The sequence below is a fragment of the Pseudophryne corroboree genome, chromosome 1 (assembly GCF_028390025.1).
Source record: "Pseudophryne corroboree isolate aPseCor3 chromosome 1, aPseCor3.hap2, whole genome shotgun sequence".
NCBI lineage: Eukaryota > Metazoa > Chordata > Amphibia > Anura > Myobatrachidae > Pseudophryne > Pseudophryne corroboree.
In genome coordinates, this window is record NC_086444.1 from 59478421 (window position 1) to 59498502 (window position 20082).

The 20082-nt window shown below is 46.2% G+C and overlaps 1 protein-coding gene across 1 annotated transcript in view; it reads left to right on the plus strand.

The window, feature by feature from the left end:
• The window catches only part of MBD2 (methyl-CpG binding domain protein 2), a 112544-nt gene extending 92863 nt beyond the window's left edge, over positions 1 to 19681 (plus strand). Inside the window, exons 6-7 of the mRNA XM_063960039.1 lie at positions 17489 to 17619; positions 19199 to 19681. Of these exons, the coding sequence (XP_063816109.1) occupies positions 17489 to 17606 (118 nt within the window). The 3' untranslated portion in view covers positions 17607 to 17619; positions 19199 to 19681. The remainder of the gene's footprint in view (positions 1 to 17488; positions 17620 to 19198) is intronic.
• Positions 19682 to 20082: the final 401 nt, after the last annotated feature.

Genomic DNA, 20082 nt, shown 5'->3' on the forward strand with positions numbered 1-20082 from the left:
AATCTGCATATATGTGATAAATGTGTCTCCATTTTCAACTAAACAATGACACTTTCTCTAACGTCCTAGTGGATGCTGGGAACTCCGTAAGGACCATGGGGAATAGCGGGCTCCGAAGGAGGCTGGGCACTCTAGAAAGATCTTAGACTACCTGGTGTGCACTGGCTCCTCCCACTATGACCCTCCTCCAAGCCTCAGTTAGATTTCGTGCCCGGCCGAGGTTGGATGCACACTAGGGGCTCTCCTGAGCTCTTAGAAAGTTATAGTCTTAGAATTTGTTATTTTCAGTGAGACCTGCTGGCAACAGGCTCACTGCAGCGAGGGACTAAGGGGAGAAGAAGCGAACTCGCCTGCTTGCAGCCGGATTGGGCTTCTTAGGCTACTGGACACCATTAGCTCCAGAGGGATCGACCGCAGGCCCAGCCTTGATGTTCGGTCCCGGAGCCGCGCCGCCGTCCCCCTTACAGAGCCAGAAGCAAGAAGATGGTCCGGAAAATCGGCGGCATGAAGACATCCTGTCTTCACCAAGGTAGCGCACAGCACTGCAGCTGTGCGCCATTGCTCCTCATACACACTTCACACTCCGGTCACTGAGGGTGCAGGGCGCCCTGAGGCAGCAATAAAAACACCTTGGCTGGCTAAAATACCTCAATATATGGCCCCAGGGGCTATATATGAGGTAAATACCCCTGCCAGAATTCCATAAAAAACGGGAGAATAGGCCGCGAAAAAGGGGCGGAGCCTATCTCCTCAGCACACTGGCGCCATTTTTCCCTCACAGCTCGGCTGGAGGGAAGCTCCCTGGCTCTTCCCTGCAATTCTACAGTACAGTAAGAGGGAAAAGAGAGGGGGGGCATTAAAATTGGCACTGTATACAGTATATTATATAAAAGCTATTAGGGACATAACTCAGTTAGTCCCTGTATATATATATAGCGCTCTGGTGTGTGCTGGCATACTCTTACTCTGTCCCCCCAAAGGGCTTTTGTGGGTCCTGTCCTCGTTTAGAGCATTCCCTGTGTGTCTGCGGTGTGTCGGTACGGCTGTGTCGACATGTTGAATGAGGAGGCTTATATGGTGACAGAACAGAGGCCGATATATGTGATGTCGCCCCCTGTGGGGCCGACACCAGAGTGGATGGATAGGTGAAAGGTATTAACCGACAGTGTCAACTCCTTACATAAAAGGGTGGATGACGTAACAGCTGTGGGACAGCCGGCTTCGCAGCCCGCGCCTGCCCAGGCGTCTCAAAGGCCATCAGGGGCTCAAAAACGCCCGCTCTCTCAGATGGCAGACACAGATGTCGACACGGAGTCTGACTCCAGTGTCGACAAGGTGGAGACATATACACAGTCCACTAGGAACATCCGTGACGTGATCCCGGCAATAAAAAATGTGTTATACATTTCTGACTTTAACCCAAGCACCTCTAAAAATGGGTTTTAGGTTTGGGGAGAAAAAACAGGCAGTGTTTTGTTCCCCCATCAGATGAATAAATGAAGTGTGTGAAAGCGTGGGTTCCCCCGTTAAGAAACTGGTAATTTATAAAAAGTTACTGATGGCGTACCCTTTCCCGCCAGGTGGATAAGTTACGCTGGGAGATATCCCCTAGGGTGGATAAGGCGCTCACACGTTTGTCAAAAAAGGTGGCACTGCCGTCTTAGGATACGGCCACTTTAATAGGTACCTGTTGATAAAAAACAGGAGGCTATCCTGAAGTCTGTATTTACACACTCAGGTACTAGACTGAGACCTGCAGATAGTGCTGCTGCAGCGTGGTCGGTGACCCTGTCAAACAGGGATACTAGTTGGCAAACATAAAAACATATTAAAGACGTCGTCTTATATATGGGGGATGCACAGAGGGATATTTTGCCGACTGGCATCCAAAATAAATGTAATGTCCATTCTGTCAGGAGGGTATTAGAGACCTGTCACTGGACAGGTGATGCTGACTTAAAAAGCGCATAGAGAGCCTTATAAGGGTGAGGAATTATTTGGGGATGGTCTCTGGGACCTCGTATCCACAGCAACTGCTGGGAAGAAATAATTTTACCTCGGGTTTCCTCACAGACAAAGGTACAGTCCTTTCGGCTTCAGAAAAGCAAGCGGGTCAAATGGCGCTTCCTTTCTGTACAGAGACAAGGGTAGAGGGAAAAAAGCTGCACCAGTCAGCCTGTTCCCAGAATCAAGATTCTTCCCCCGCCTCCTGTGAGGCCACACCATGACGCGGGTGCTCCACAGGTGTAGCCAGGTACGGTGGGGGGCCGTCTCAAAAATTTCAGCAATTAGTGGGCTCGCTCACAGGTGGATCCCTGTTTCTTTCAAGTAGTATTTCAGGGGTACAAGCTGGAATTCGAGATGTCTCCCCCCAGCCGTTTCCTAAAATATGCCTTGCTGACAACTCCCTCAGGCAGGGAGGCTGTGCTAGAGGCAATTAATAAGCGGTATTCCCAGCAGGTAATACTCAAGGTGCCCCTACTTCAACAAGGACGGGGTTACTATTCCACACGGGTTGGGGTACCGAAACCGCATGGTTCGGTGTGACCCATTTTATATTTAAAATCCTTGAACACAAAAATTCAAGTTCAAGATGGAATCGCTCAGGGCGATTATTCCAAGCCTGGACGAGGGGGATTACATGGTATCCTGGGACATCAAGGATGCTTACCTGCATGTCCCCATTTACCATCCTCGCCAGGAGTACCTCAGATTTGTGGTACAGGATTACCATTACCAAGTCCAGACACTGCCGTTTGGACTGTACATGGCACCGAGGGTGTTTTATCAAGGTAATGGCTGAAATGTTGATACTCCTTCAAAAAAAGGGAGTTGTAATTATCCCGAACTTGGACAATCTCGTTATAAGGGCGAGGTCCAAGGAGCAGTTGGTAGTCGGGGTAGCACTATTTTGGAAAGTGCTACAACAGCATGGTTGGATTCTAAACAGTCCAAAGTCACAGCTGGTTCCTATGACACGTCTACTGTTCCTGGGGATGGTTCTGGACATAAACCAGAAATAGTGTTTCTCCCGGAGGAGAAAGCCAAGGAGTTGTCATCTCTAGTCAGAGACCTCCTGAAGCCAAAATAGGTAGCGGTGCATCATTGCACGCGAGTCCTGGGAAAAATGGTAGCTTCCTACGAAGCAATCCCATTAGGCAGGTTCCATACAAGAACTTTTCAGAGGGACCTGTTGGACAAGTGGTCCGGATCGCATCTTCCGATGCATAGGCTGATAACCCTGTCTCCAAGGACCAGGGTATCTCTACTGTGGTGGCTGCAGAGTGCCCATCTTCAAGAGGGCCGCAGGTTCGGCATACAGGACTAGGTCCTAGTGACCATGGATTCCAGCCTTTGAGGCTGGGAGGCAGTCACACAGGGAAGAAATTTCCAGGGACTTTGGTCAAGTCAGGTTATTTCCCTACACATAAATATTCTGGACCTGAGGGCCATTTACAATGCCCTGAGGCCGGCAAGGCCTCTGCTTCAAAACCAGCCGGTACTGATCCAATCAGACAACATCACGGCAGTCGCCCATGTAAACCAACAGGGCGGCACAAGAAGCAGGATGGCGATGGCAGAAGCCACAAGGATTCTCCGATAGGCGGAAAATCATGTGTTAGCACTGTCAGCAGTGTTCATTCCCGGAGTGGACAACTGGGAAGCAGATCTTCTCAACAGACACGACCTCCACCCGGGAGAATGGGGACTTCCTCCAGAAGTCTTCCAATAGGATTGTACACCATTGGGAAAGGCCACAGGTGGACATGATGGCGTCCCGCCTCAACAAAAAGCTATAAAAGATATTGCACCGGGTCAAGGGACCCTCAGGCGATAGCTATGGACGCTCTGGTAACCCCGTGGGTGTACCAGTCGGTTTATGTGTTCTCCCCTCTGCCTCTCATACCAAAGGTACTGAGAATAATAAGAAGGCGAGGAGTAAGAACGATACTCGTGGATGGCCAAGAAGAGCTTGGTACCCAGAACTTCAAGAATTTATATCAGAGGACCCATGGCCTCTGCCACTCACAGGACCTGCGGCAGCAGGGGCCCTGTCTGTTCCAAGACTTACCGCGGCTGCGTTTGTCGGCATGGCGGTTGAACGCCGGATCCTGAAGGAAAAGGGCATTCCGGAGGAAGTCATTCCTACGCTTACTAAAGCCAGGAAAGAGGTTACAGCAACTCATTATCACCGCATATGGCGAAAATATGTTGCATGGTGTGAGGCCGAAAGGGCCCCAACAGAGGAATTTCAACTAGGTCGATTTCTGCATTTCCTGCAAGCAGGAGTGACTATGGGCCTTAAATTGGGTTCCATTAAGGTACAGATCTCGGCTCTGTCGATTTTCTTTCAAAAAGAACTAGCTTCAGTACCTGAAGTTCAGACATTTATAAAAGGAGTGCTGCAGAGTCAGCCCCCGTTTGTGCCTCCTGTGGCACCTTGGGATCTCAACGTGGTGTTGAGTTTCTTAAAATCACATTGGTTTGAACCACTAAAAACCGTGGATCTGAAATATCTCACGTGGAAGGTGGTTATGTTATTGGCCTTGGCTTCTGCCAGGCGAGTATCAAAGTTGGCGGCTTTGTCTTGTAAAAGCCCTTATTTGATTTTCCATATGGATAGGGCAGAATTGAGGACTCGTCCCCAGTTTCTCCCAAAGGTGGTGTCAGCGTTTCACCTGAACCAGCCTATTGTGGTGCCTAGGCTACTAGGGACTTGGAGGACTCCAAGTTGCTAGACGTTGTCAGGGCACTGAAAATATGTTTCCAGAACGGCTAGAGTCAGAAAATCTGACTCGCTGTTTATCCTATATGCACCTAACAAGCTGGGTGCTCCTGCTTCTAAGCAGACTATTGCTCGTTGGATTTGTAGTACAATTCAGCTTGCACATACTGTGGCAGGCCTGCCACAGCCAAAATCTGTCAATGCCCATTCCACAAGGAAGGTGGGCTCATCTTGGGCGGCTGCCCGAGAGGTCTCGGCTTTACAACTTTGCCGAGCAGCTACTTGGTCAGGGGCAAACACGTTTGCAAAATTCTACAAATTTGATACCCTGGCTGAGGAGGACCTGGAGTTCTCTCATTCAGTGCTGCAGAGTCATCCGCACTCTCCCGCCCGTTTGGGAGCTTTGGTATAATCCCCATGGTCCTTATGGAGTTCCCAGCATCCACTAGGACGTTAGAGAAAATAAGAATTTACTCACCGGTAATTCTATTTCTCGTAGTCCGTAGTGGATGCTGGGCGCCCATCCCAAGTGCGGTTTATCTGCAATACTTGTACATAGTTATTGTTAACTAAATCGGGTTATTGTTGAGCCATCTGTTGAGAGGCTCTATTGTTTCATACTGTTAACTGTGTTTCATATCACGAGTTGTACGGTGTGATTGGTGTGGCTGGTATGAGTCTTACCCGGGATTCAAAATCCTTCCTTATTGTGTACGCTCGTCCGGGCACAGTACCTAACTGAGGCTTGGAGGAGGGTCATAGTGGGAGGAGCCAGTGCACACCAGGTAGTCTAAGATCTTTCTAGAGTGCCCAGCCTCCTTCGGAGCCCGCTATTCCCCATGGTCCTTACGGAGTTCCCAGCATCCACTACGGACTACGAGAAATAGAATTACCGGTGAGTAAATTCTTATTATTTACGTGTATTCTTATGTACACTTGTGGATCAACCGGCAATCTGGCGCACAATCTTCCTGCGCAGTAAAGAAATAAGGTTATCCTTTGCAGTAAAAATTTTTTCAAATGTTGTTTCTCTGACGTCCTAGTGGATGCTGGGTACTCCGTAAGGACCATGGGGAATAGACTGGCTCCGCAGGAGACTGGGCACTCTTTAAAGAAAGATTAGGTACTACATCTGGTGTGCACTGGCTCCTCCCTCTACGCCCCTCCTGCAGACCCCAGTTAGAATCTGTGCCCGGCCAGAGCTGGATGCACTTAGTGGGCTCTCCTGAGTTCACTATAAAGAAAGTATTTGTTAGGTTTTTTATTTTCAGTGAGATCTGCTGGCAACAGACTCACTGCTACGTGGGACTTAGGGGAGAGAAGCAAACCTACCTGCTTGCAGCTAGCTTGTGCTTCTAAGGCTACTGGACACCATTAGCTCCAGAGGAATCGAACACAGGGCCCGACCTCGATCGTCCGTTCCCGCTGAAGGGGCGGGGCTATCTTCCTCAGCACAGCCAGCGCCATTTTCTCTTCACAGCTCCGCTGGAAGGACGCTCCCCAGGCTCTCCCCTGCAGTATACACTACAGAAAGGGTAAAAAAGAGAGGGGGGGCACATAAATTTAGGCGCAAATTGTGATATAAGCAGCTATTGGGGGAAAATTCACTTTGTGTATAGTGTAAATCCCTCTGTTATATAGCGCTCTGGTGTGTGCTGGCATACTCTCTCTCTGTCTCTCCAAAGGACTTTGTGGGGTCCTGTCCTCAGTCAGAGCATTCCCTGTGTGTGTGTGCGGTGTGTCGGTACGGCTGTGTCGACATGTTTGATGAGGACGCTTACGTGGAGGCGGAGCAGGTGCCGATAAGTGTGATGTCGCCCCCTGCGGGGCCGACACCAGAGTGGATGGATATGTGGAAGGTATTAACCGACAGTGTCAACTCCTTGCATAAAAGGTTCGATGACGCAGCTTTGGGACAGCCGGCATCTCAGCCCGCGCCTGCCCAGGCATCTCAGAGGCCATCAGGGGCTCAAAAACGCCCGCTACCTCAGATGGCAGACACAGATGTCGACACGGAGTCTGACTCCAGTGTCGACGAGGATGAGACAAATGTACAATCCAGAAGGGCCATCCGATGCATGATTACGGCAATGAAAAATGTGTTGCACATTTCTGACATTAACCCGGTTACCACAAAAAAGGGTATTATGTTTGGGGAGAAAAAGCAGCCAGTGACTTTTCCCCCATCTGATGAGTTAAATGAATTGTGTGAAGAAGCGTGGGGTTCCCCAGATAAGAAACTAGTGATTTCTAAGCGGATACTAATGGCGTACCCTTTCCCGCCAACGGATAGGTTACGCTGGGAGACATCCCCTAGGGTGGACAAGGCGCTCACACGCTTATCAAAAAAGGTGGCACTGCCGTCTCAGGATACGGCCGCCTTAAAGGAGCCTGCAGATAGAAAGCAGGAGGCTATCCTGAAGTCTGTGTATACACACTCAGGTACTATACTGAGACCTGCTATTGCTTCAGCATGGATGTGTAGTGCTGCAGCAGCATGGTCTGATTCCCTGTCTGATAACATTGATACCCTTGACAGGAACACTATTTTGCTAACCATAGAGCATATTAAAGACGTAGTCTTATATATGAGGGATGCACAGAGGGAATTAATGCAATGTCCATTTCTGCCAGGAGAGTATTATGGACTCGGCAGTGGACAGGTGATGCTGATTCTTAAAGGCACATGGAGGTTTTGCCTTATAAGGGTGATAAATTGTTTGGGGACGGTCTCTCGGACCTCGTATCCACAGCAACAGTTCGGTTCCCTCACAGCCTAAGAAAGCACCGTATTATCAAGTACAGTCCTTTCGGCCTCAGAAAGGCAAGCGGGTTAGAGGCGCGTCCTTTCTGCCCAGAGGCAGGGGTAGAGGGAAAAAGCTGCACCAGACAGCCAGTTCCCAGGAACAAAAATCCTCCCCTGCTTCCACTAAGTCCACCGCATGATGCTGGGGCTCCACAGGTGGAGCCAGGTGCAGTGGGGGCCCGTCTCCGGAACTTCAGCGACCAGGGGGTTCGCTCACAGGTGGATCTCTGGGTTCTACAAGTGGTATCTCAGGGATACAAGCTGGAGTTCGAGACGTTTTCCCCTCTTTGTTACCTCAAATCAGCCTTGCCAGCTACTCCCAAAGACAGGGAGGTAGTACTGGCGGCAATTCACAAGCTGTACCTCCAGCAGGTGATAATCAAAGTTCCCCTCCTTCAACAGGGACGGGGTTACTATTCCACAATGTTTGTGGTACCGAAACCAGACGGTTCGGTGAGACCCATTCTAAATTTTAAATCCTTGAACACTTATATAAGGAAGTTCAAGTTCAAAATGGAATCGCTCAGGGCGGTTATTGCAAGCCTGGAAGAGGGGGATTATATGGTATCACTGGACATCAAGGATGCTTACCTACATGTCCCCATTTACCCACCTCACCAGGAGTACCTCCGATTTGTGGTACAGGACTGCCATTACCAATTCCAGACGTTGCCGTTTGGTCTGTCCATGGCACCGAGGGTATTTACCAAGGTAATGGCCGAAATGATGATACTCCTTCGAAAGAAGGGAGTTAGAATTGTCCCGTACTTGGACAATCTCCTTCTAAAGGCGAGGTCCATGGAGCAGTTGTTGGTCGGAGTAGCACTATCTCAGGAAGTGCTGCAACAGCACGGCTGGATTCTGAATATCCCAAAGTCGCAGCTGGTTCCTACGACGCGTCTGCTGTTCTTGGGTATGATTCTGGACACAGAACAGAAGAAGGTGTTTCTCCCGGAGGAGAAGGCCAAGGAGTTGTCATCTCTGGTCAGAGACCTCCTGAAACCAAAACAGGTGTCGGTGCATCACTGCACGCGAGTCCTGGGAAAGATGGTAGCTTCTTACGAAGCAATTCCCTTCGGCAGGTTCCATGCAAGGATCTTTCAGTGGGATCTGTTGGACAAGTGGTCCGGATCGCATCTTCAGATGCATCGGCTGATCACCCTGTCCCCGAGGGCCAGGGTGTCTCTGCTGTGGTGGCTGCAGCGTGCTCATCTTCTCGAGGGCCGCAGATTCGGCATACAGGACTGGGTCCTGGTGACCACGGATGCAAGCCTCCGAGGTTGGGGGGCAGTCACTCAGGGAAGAAACTTCCAAGGACAATGGTCGAGTCAGGAGACTTCCCTACACATAAATATTCTGGAACTAAGGGCCATTTACAATGCCCTGAGTCAAGCAGAACCCCTGCTTCAAAACCAGCCGGTGCTGATTCAGTCAGACAACATCACGGCGGTCGCCCATGTAAACCGACAGGGCGGCACAAGAAGCAGGATGGCAATGGCAGAAGCCACAAGGATTTTCCGATGGGCGGAGAATCACGTGATAGCACTGTCAGCAGTGTTCATTCCGGGAGTGGACAACTGGGAAGCAGACTTCCTCAGCAGGCACGACCTCCACCTGGGAGAGTGGGGACTTCATCCAGAAGTCTTCCAGCTGATTGTAAATCGTTGGGAAAGGCCACAGGTGGACATGATGGCGTCCCGCCTCAACAAAAAGCTAAAAAGATATTGCGCCAGGTCAAGGGACCCTCAGGCGATAGCTGTGGACGCTCTAGTGACACCGTGGGTGTACCAGTCGGTTTATGTGTTCCCTCCTCTTCCTCTCAAACCAAAGGTACTGAGGATAATAAGAAAGAGAGGAGTAAGAACTATACTCATCGTTCCGGATTGGCCAAGAAGAACTTGGTACCCGGAACTACAAGAAATTATCTCAGAGGACCCTTGGCCTCTGCCGCTCCGACAGGACCTGCTACAGCAGGGGCCCTGTCTGTTCCAAGACTTACCGCGGCTGCGTTTGACGGCATGGCGGTTGAACGCCGGATCCTGATGGAAAAGGGCATTCCGGTTGAAGTCATTCCTACGCTGATAAAAGCTAGGAAGGATGTGACAGCAAAACATTATCACCGCATATGGCGAAAATATGTTGCTTGGTGTGAGGCTATGAAGGCCCCAACAGAGGAATTTCAGCTGGGTCGATTTCTGCACTTCCTACAGTCAGGAGTCACTATGGGCCTAAAATTGGGATCCATAAAAGTCCAGATTTTGGCCCTGTCTATTTTCTTTCAAAAAGAACTGGCTTCACTGCCTGAAGTTCAGACGTTTGTTAAGGGAGTGCTGCATATTCAGCCCCCTTTTGTGCCTCCAGTGGCACCTTGGGATCTCAACGTTGTGTTGGATTTCCTAAAATCACATTGGTTTGAGCCACTTCAGACCGTGGAGTTGAAATATCTCACGTGGAAAGTGGTCATGCTTTTGGCCTTGGCTTCGGCTAGGCGTGTGTCAGAATTGGCGGCTTTGTCATGTAAAAGCCCCTATCTGATCTTCCATATGGACAGGGCAGAATTGAGGACTCGTCCCCAATTTCTCCCTAAGGTGGTATCAGCGTTTCATTTGAACCAACCTATTGTGGTGCCTGCGGCTACTCGGGACTTGGAGGCTTCCAAGTTGCTGGACGTAGTCCGGGCCCTGAAAATCTATGTTTCCAGGATGGCTAGAGTCAGAAAAACTGACTCGCTGTTTATCCTGCATGCACCCAACAAGCTGGGTGCTCCTGCTTCTAAGCAGACTATTGCTCGCTGGATCTGTAGCACGATTCAACTTGCACATTCTGCGGCTGGACTGCCGCATCCTAAATCAGTAAAAGCCCATTCCACGAGGAAGGTGGGCTCTTCTTGGGCGGCTGCCCGAGGGGTCTCGGCTTTACAACTTTGCCGAGCTGCTACCTGGTCGGGATCAAACACGTTTGCAAAATTCTACAAGTTTGATACCCTGGCTGAGGAGGACCTTGAGTTTGCTCATTCGGTGCTGCAGAGTCATCCGCACTCTCCCGCCCGTTTGGGAGCTTTGGTATAATCCCCATGGTCCTTACGGAGTACCCAGCATCCACTAGGACGTCAGAGAAAATAAGAATTTACTCACCGGTAATTCTATTTCTCGTAGTCCGTAGTGGATGCTGGGAGCCCGTCCCAAGTGCGGACTTTCTGCAATACTTGTATATAGTTATTGCTTAACTATAGGGTTATTGTTCTGAGCCATCTGTTTAATGAGGCTCAGTTGTTGTTCATACTGTTAACTGGGTATAGTTATCACGAGTTGTACGGTGTGATTGGTGTGGCTGGTATGAGTCTTACCCTGGATTCCAAATCCTTTCCTAGTAATGTCAGCTCTTCCGGGCACAGTTTCCCTAACTGGGGTCTGGAGGAGGGGCGTAAAGGGAGGAGCCAGTGCACACCAGATGTAGTACCTAATCTTTCTTTAAAGAGTGCCCAGTCTCCTGCGGAGCCCGTCTATTCCCCATGGTCCTTACGGAGTACCCAGCATCCACTACGGACTACGAGAAATAGAATTACCGGTGAGTAAATTCTTATTTTTTCAGACTTAGGGGAAGAAGTATCACACCTTAGCTATCATTTATATATCACAGCTGTACAAAATGAGAAAAACAGGTTGCTATGGGAAACCTCCACTTTATCTCTCTTTAAGGTTTGACACATAGGGGCTGATTCAGGTTGCATCGCAGAAAATACGATCGCCTCTGCCTGTCAATCAGGCAGGGGCGGTTGCAGGGCGGCAACGCTCCGTTTCCAGGGCGGAGACGAAGCGTTGCGGAGGCTGGCAAATGAGGGGAGGTGGGGCGTGGCAGGGGAGTGTTTGCGGCGGCTGCATGACGTCACACGCAGCCACCGCGATAAGAAACATGGCGGTGGGCCTCCTGCGGCAGCAAGAGGCATCCTTAATTTCTGCTAACAAGCAGAAATTGTGATGCGTTCGCAATTTCTGCTTGTTGAAGGGGGGGGAGGCGTTGGTTAGCATGCTGGGCGGCCTTGCCCTGCGATGAGCGGCCCCAGCATGTTAACAAAATGATTGCAAATTCTGCTAATTAGCAGAATTTGCAGTCCTTACTGAATTAGCCCCATAGTCCCCAAATTGTTTGTCTACAACCGTTTGGAAGTATAAAGCGTCTGAACGGGCAATTCAGTTAAGAGTAATATAGAATTTATGCAATTACAGCAGATCCATGGTTATTACTGTACAGATTCCTGCACTACTTTGTAAGCCTAGGTACACACTATACAATTATCTGGCAGATAATCTGCCAGATTTAGATGGTTGGACTGAAAATTTGGTAATGGATGAGAGCAAATGGCAGTCCACCATTTGCTCCCAAAAACGGCAAAATGGACAAAAACAGTTGTTCATCCAAGTTGGTTAAATTTGTGTTTTAACCAATTTGTATGAACGACAGGTTTTGTCCGTTTTCCAGTGTTTGGGAGCAAATGGTCTATTGTCATTTGTTCTCATCCATTACCAGATTTTCATTCCAACCAGCCAGATAATTGTATAGTGTGTACCTAGCTTAAATCCTCACATCCAACCAAATTGCACCTATAAAAGTACCTTAAAGAACGTTTTTGCCTCATATTTTTGTTATATAATTATTCAGATCGATCTACATGAGAATTGTTTAATTTCAGAATGTTTTGGCAATCCTGTAAATGTACAACATTGCATGTAGCTATAGTCCCAATAATCCTGCAGATACACACTATGTAATATAGGGGGAGATGTATAAAGCAGTGATAAGAGTGGAGAAGTTGCCCATGGCTGCTCTGTATAATTTTATAGTATGCAAATAATAAGTGTTACTTCACTGCTGATTGGTTGCCATGTGCAACATCTCCACTGGCTCACTTCTCCGCTCTTTTCACTGCTTAGTACATCTCCCCCATAGTCCCACATATTGGCCATCATTCCGCAAACTCGCAGCGATTTTCCGCAAACTGGGCATGCGCAATGTTCGCACTGCGGCTGCGCCAAGTAATTTGCTAAGAAGTTTGGTATTTTACTCACGGCATACGAGGTTTTTTCTTCGTTCTGGTGATCGGAGTGTGATTGACAGGAAGTGGGTGTTTCTGGGCGGAAACTGGCCGTTTTATGGGAGTGTGGGAAAAAAGCTGGCGTTTCTGGGAAAAACGCGGGAGTGGCTGGAGAAACGGAGGAGTGTCTGGGTGAACGCTGGGTGTGTTTGTGACGTCAAACCAGGAACGAAACTGACTGAACTGATCGCAGTGGCAGAGTAAGTGTGGAGTTACTCAGAAACTGCTAAGAAGTGTCTATTCGCAATTTTGAGAATCTTTCGTTCGCAATTTTGCTAAGCTAAGATTCACTCCCAGTAGGCGGCGGCTTAGCATGTGCAAAGCTGCTAAAAGCAGCTTGCGAGCGAACAACTCGGAATGAGGGCCATTGTGCTGATCTGATTCTGTATCACAATTTTATAAGGGTAGTGCTTTACCCCCGGTTCACCCAGGACAGTGTAAGCGCAGCAGTTTGTGTAAACGCCGGGCATGCGGGCAGATCATTTCATCAATACATTAATGGGCAGCGCTACCAATCTCTCTTGAAGATGCTGTTTCCTGTCTCTTGTGCTGCCAAGAATCTAGACGTGTCCCCAAAGTCACAGCATCCTCTGCGAGTGACTGATCTCTATCTTTGTGGCCTGTGAACTGTCTGTCTGGTCCTCCGGATTAAAACCAATGTTCTGATCAGGCCTCTTGCATATTATTCCTTGTAGCCATTATGCTGAACATCAAAGTATAAGAACAGTGAAACAAATTTCCTTGGCGCAAAGCCGCCTGTACACTTCTGGTGTCAAAATAAATGTCACCACATTTATAGAACACAGATATACAACAATAATTAGACACCAGACTGTGTCCTGGGCGCTTATAAGATAAGTGATATAAGAAAAAAGATATAAAATATATACAATACGTTCCTCATAAAGATGGATGACCTCAGAATTAATTCACTCCTTATGTGAATATTATGATCTCGTCCAATAGAATTGAGTCGAGGTTATCCGTACATGTGAAACAAAAAAATAACACGCAATGTGTGATATTGCTAATAGTCCAGAAATGAGACAGTTATAAAACAGATGAAATGAACGGTGATCCACAATTGTCTCGCGTACCCCACTCACACTGAGCAATGTATAGATGTGCCCATAAAGGTATCTTTCAACGCAATGATGTTAGCAGCATCCAAGTGACTAAACATAAGGTGTGATGAATTAGTCATACATAGGCGTACCAAAGACTCACACAAGGGATGTCGAGTACATTCCTCAAAAGGTATCTTTAAGCTTTCTATTTTTCACAAAAAATGAGGCGTACCCCAACTCACACTTGAACTTGCAGTTCTATTCCTATCAAGGTTTCTTTATCCTTGAGTGGTGTTGTCAGCAAACTCCAATGTTCTGGTTTGATGGCTCGCAAGTATGCAGAGAAAAAGAATAACAGCAGACAGTGTGTAGTATTGTTTTAAGAAGAAATGTGCACAAATAATGAGGCACTGGTGATTAGTGGGAAACTGATAATTATTGCATATCCCACTCACATCAAAAAATAGATGGTGAGGTGCCCATACAGATATTATTTATATGGGGACTCTCCCAAACCATGGGTGAGAGGTTTTGATCCAGAAGAGATTAATACACAAGCGTACCCGAACTCACACAAGATGTATGACAGACGTTCCTCTAACGGTATCTTTCACACCTTAACCCTCAAATGTGGGCGTACCCAGACTCACGTTGAAGTGGCATGGAGGAATCCTATCAGGGTATCTTTGCGGGCTCGAGTGATTTATTCTGTCTATTCTGTCTTGAACAACTTCACCAGTCAGTGTGTGATGGCAGGAAGGATCTTATAAAGTCTATTGATCACACTTAATGATGTGTGATAGTCCCAAAAAAATCCCAAATGCAAATGGTGCTTTATAAAAACAATTACTTCTTTAATCCATTCCAACAGCACAAAAAATTGAAGTTAAAAATTTTATATATAATACATAAAAAATATGAAAAAATAATTTCCTATTTAAAAAAATATTTTCGTTGGCCTTTTAAAAGAAATTGAAGAATAGGAATCTTGCTACTCACAGTCCAGATAATGTCGACGCGTTTCGGTCGTGTGACCTTTGTCAAGACATCTTGACAAAGGTCTTGACAAAGGTCACACGACCGAAACGCGTCGACATTATCTGGACTGTGAGTAGCAAGATTCCTATTCTTCAATTTCTTTTAAAAGGCCAACGAAAATATTTTTTTAAATAGGAAATTATTTTTTCATATTTTTTATGTATTATATATAAAATTTTTAACTTCAATTTTTTGTGCTGTTGGAATGGATTAAAGAAGTAATTGTTTTTATAAAGCACCATTTGCATTTGGGATTTTTTTGGGACTATCACACATCATTAAGTGTGATCAATAGACTTTATAAGATCCTTCCTGCCATCACACACTGACTGGTGAAGTTGTTCAAGACAGAATAGACAGAATAAATCACTCGAGCCCGCAAAGATACCCTGATAGGATTCCTCCATGCCACTTCAACGTGAGTCTGGGTACGCCCACATTTGAGGGTTAAGGTGTGAAAGATACCGTTAGAGGAACGTCTGTCATACATCTTGTGTGAGTTCGGGTACGCTTGTGTATTAATCTCTTCTGGATCAAAACCTCTCACCCATGGTTTGGGAGAGTCCCCATATAAATAATATCTGTATGGGCACCTCACCATCTATTTTTTGATGTGAGTGGGATATGCAATAATTATCAGTTTCCCACTAATCACCAGTGCCTCATTATTTGTGCACATTTCTTCTTAAAACAATACTACACACTGTCTGCTGTTATTCTTTTTCTCTGCATACTTGCGAGCCATCAAACCAGAACATTGGAGTTTGCTGACAACACCACTCAAGGATAAAGAAACCTTGATAGGAATAGAACTGCAAGTTCAAGTGTGAGTTGGGGTACGCCTCATTTTTTGTGAAAAATAGAAAGCTTAAAGATACCTTTTGAGGAATGTACTCGACATCCCTTGTGTGAGTCTTTGGTACGCCTATGTATGACTAATTCATCACACCTTATGTTTAGTCACTTGGATGCTGCTAACATCATTGCGTTGAAAGATACCTTTATGGGCACATCTATACATTGCTCAGTGTGAGTGGGGTACGCGAGACAATTGTGGATCACCGTTCATTTCATCTGTTTTATAACTGTCTCATTTCTGGACTATTAGCAATATCACACATTGCGTGTTATTTTTTTGTTTCACATGTACGGATAACCTCGACTCAATTCTATTGGACGAGATCATAATATTCACATAAGGAGTGAATTAATTCTGAGGTCATCCATCTTTATGAGGAACGTATTGTATATATTTTATATCTTTTTTCTTATATCACTTATCTTATAAGCGCCCAGGACACAGTCTGGTGTCTAATTATTGTTGTATATTATGCTGAACATGTTACTTATTTGGCTATTTTACATACCGCTTATTCTATTGCAAATATTATTTATCTAAGTAAAAAGTGGGGGCTGTGTGTTACCAAGCAGAAGAACAAGTATGCAATAACTGGAGTGTTTAAACATAATGAAGTCCACCAAATCTTCTATCAAGTTGGCTATATGAATTTAATTTAATATACAGGCTGATGTGACATCAGTCTCTCTGTATTAGTTTGATAAGAGCATCACATGACTACTTGCTCCTTGCACGGTAACTCAGTCTGTGGCATTATGCTTGAGTCTACCCCCTTCCTCACATTATGACTGTCACCGACAACTATACAAAACATAATCCAAGGTTCGCCACACAGCATTGGGTATATAGCTGGTGAGGATTTAAGCAAAGCAGGGTCAGGTAGCAACCAGGTCAGTACACAGTAGTTCAGGAAAGTAGGAGACTGATGCAAGTCAACAGCGGGCGACTCATTAAAACTTTGGGGCAGATGTATTAACCTGGAGAAGGCATAAGGAAGTGATAAACCAGTGAGATGTGCAAGGTGATAAAGGCACCAGCCAATCAGCTCCAATATGTAAATTAACAGTTAGAATCTGATTGGCTGCTGCCTTTATCATCTTGCACATATCACTGGTTTATCACTTCCTTATGCCTTCTCCAGGTTAATACATCTGCCCCTTTGTGTGGTGTACACAGTGTAGGTTCTACAGAGCAATCACCTAGCACTGACTGCTAGGTGATATCTCGCTATAAGTGCTGACGGGCAGTGGTCTGGTCTCAGAATGGTTAGTTGGTTACGAATGTGCAATTGCTCTCAAACAGCACTGTGATGTGAAGACCTGTCTCAGCCTGTGGGCAAAGTCTCCATATGCCTGAGAGATATATTAACCGGTTAACTTACTGAAGTCTGTAGCACAGACGTTAAATGAACACTGAGATATCGCAACACAATGGGGCAGATGTATTAAGCCTGGAGAAGTGATAAAGCAGTGATAAGTGAAAATGCACCAGCCAATCAGCTCCTAACTGTCATTTTTCAAACTCGGAATTATTGGCTGGTTATCGCAATTCACTTATCACTGCTTTATCACTTCAACAGGATTAATACATCTTCCCCCATGCTTGCTGTGGCATTATTACTACCCCAGTCACATTAGAACGTGTCTTTACTAGCAATCATAAAGTAAACCAGTTACCGTCTCCCACACTAATTTCCTGAAATACAATGTGCTGCTGTGAGCACCCTCATCTCTCAGTGCCAGTTCTATCCGCTCCTACTTGTAAACTGAAGATTAAATTTCACGTACAAAAACATGGATTTTTCTTTGTCTTTTACTAACCTATATGATTGATTCTGTCAAGACAAACCACACTCGACCAATGTGGGCAATCTCTTATAACTTTATTTTGTATGTTATAGAAAACAAGAAGAGAGAGTACATCATGTCCGAAAGAAACTAGAAGAGGCTCTAATGGCCGATATCCTGGCGCGTGCTGCCGATACCGCTAATAACACAGAAATCGCTATCGGAACATAACTCTCCGTCTTGGGTGAGCATCTTCCCTGTGTACAGTTCTGTCATTACTATAAATTCTAAGGAGATACTTGCATACTCGGATATGCATGTGCTGTGGACACTCCCCATTCTGTTGCCGCTACGATGGTACTTATTACACAGTGCCTCCCTCTTTCCTGAGCGCCTCACTGATCCTGACAGCGAGCCGTCCACTTATACATTACCAAGATAGAGGAGTGTAGCGGCGTCATGTTAGGGCCACGGCACCGCAGGATCGATGGCAACCGCCCCATTACACTGGGGCGTTTGCTGGGAGGGATTAGGAAAGTGTCCAATTGGTGCATTCTGAACTATAGAAAAAGGTGCATTGTACTGTATCTGTAGTATTGTCAGCTGTTTTTGACCTTGATTTGGAGCCCCGAGAACTCTTAAGAGCAGATATCAGGCTGATTCTAAGTTGTGAGCAAAGAGCAAGTAACTGTGTAGATTTAGGCATCTCCCCCCGGGGGTGCCTAAACCTAACCCCCACCCCTTCCCCGCAGCCTAACCCTAACTCTCCCCCCTTAGTGCCTAAACTTAACCTCCCCCCCGTTGGTGCCTAACCATAGCCTAGTGTTCACTCTAGGCTGTTTTAGCAGGGCGCCGCGCCCTGCCCGATTTTATTAAGGCAAAACCCGCCCTGCCCTTTCTGCGGCGCCCTGCTAAACAGCCTGCCCGCTTCCTGCTCTCCCAGCGTGTATAGATGCCGTGCGCATGCGCACAGCATCCATTCACACTGCAGGAGAGCGCTTGGGGGAAGCCCCCTTTAGTGACGCCACCAGCCGCCCACGCCCCCTTTAGTGATGCCGCCCATGCCCCCTGTAGTGACGCCACCGCCCGCCGAGACGCGTGCTCAAGTGCCCCCACAGACCAGCGCCCTGCCCTCAAAAATTCCTAGGGGGAACACTAACAGCCGATCCCCCCCCTCCCATGGCCTTAACCTGCCCGCTATACAGTCAGGATGCTTGCTGTCCGGATTCCGCTATTGGTCTCCTGACCCTGTCGGGTATCTAACGTCAGCATTCTAATGGGTGTCGGCATTCCGACTGCTGGGATCCTGAAAGTTGACATCTCAACCATGTTGCACTGCAGGTGGGGCAGATGTAAAATGTTGCAGAGAGATTTATATTTGAGAGGGGCCTGTTCAAACTGAAATATAAATTGCAGTGTAAAAATAAAGCTGACCATTATGTGTGGGCTACATGCAAAAGCAGCCAGTATTTACCCTGCATGCAAAAACAATAAATACATGTATTTGCTCCCCTTTGCATTGCAGCATGGTTTGTTGCAGATGCAAAGTTACTTTCAGGTTTTTGCTTTGCTAACTACTGCTGTGCACAGTTGCAAACAGTGCTGTATTTTCACACCGTGTCATTCTAATGCAGTTTCAAACGTGATTTATAATCATGAAGGGCGTGACCCCTGAACATATTACACCAATATATTGTGCTTGTTAAATTGTTATTATTAAAGAAGAGCTTCACCAATCTTACATCTAAATCCTACGTAATGATTTTGTGTTCAGTAACCCAGAGACTGTAATCTTATAATGTTCTCTCTGTTCTCTCTCCTAGGTACAATCACCGTTTAAAATAAAACAATCAAAAACAAACAACCGCAATTCCTTGGTCTGACCTTACAATGAAGACGTATGCACATTTATATAGGACTTTTGTTTTTGTCTATAGCAACAATCCGATGCCTTCCTAGAATTCTATTTTTGATGTACAGATCTATATTATTATTGAAAGGAAAACGTCTTTATTTTGTCTGCTGAATGTCTGACTTTTTAAATGTAAAGCAATATTATTATTATTATTATTTTTATTATTATTATTAATTGATCCTATGTTTTAAATATCAGGAAGCAGCCAGCTGGTGTTCGGAGCGCATATTTTTATTATTAATATTGGTGTAATAAACCGATGATGTCTCTTGAATTTCTGATTGGCGTTTATAGATATTGCAGTTTATTTAAAATCCCTTTTTATACCTCAGCTGAGAGACTTGTGTACATTATTGCCATCTTATATTTAAATAAAAAAATATATAAAGACCTTTATGTGCCATGATTTAATTTTGTCATTGTGTGTTTGATCATCTTGATATATTTGGTGTGAAAGTAAGTCTGTCTGTCTGTCTGTCTGTCTATCTATCTATCTATCTATCTATCTATCTATCTATCTATGGAAAAAAAAGGGGTGGCCTTACCAGATTTGAATTGTTCTTATTCAGAAAATGCCTTGATACAATTATACATCGATGTTTCAGTCCCAACATGGACCGATGCTATTTTTATTCTCTTCATCGGCAGTGTATGATTGGCTAGCATGTACAGTATTTGCTTCCACGTTTCTACCATGTCTCCGTTTTTCGGGATAGTTGCAGTTTACGATGCAGCAACACTGAGTATTTTTCCTGTTGCCCTCTCGGAGCATGTTAGTATATAAATATCCAT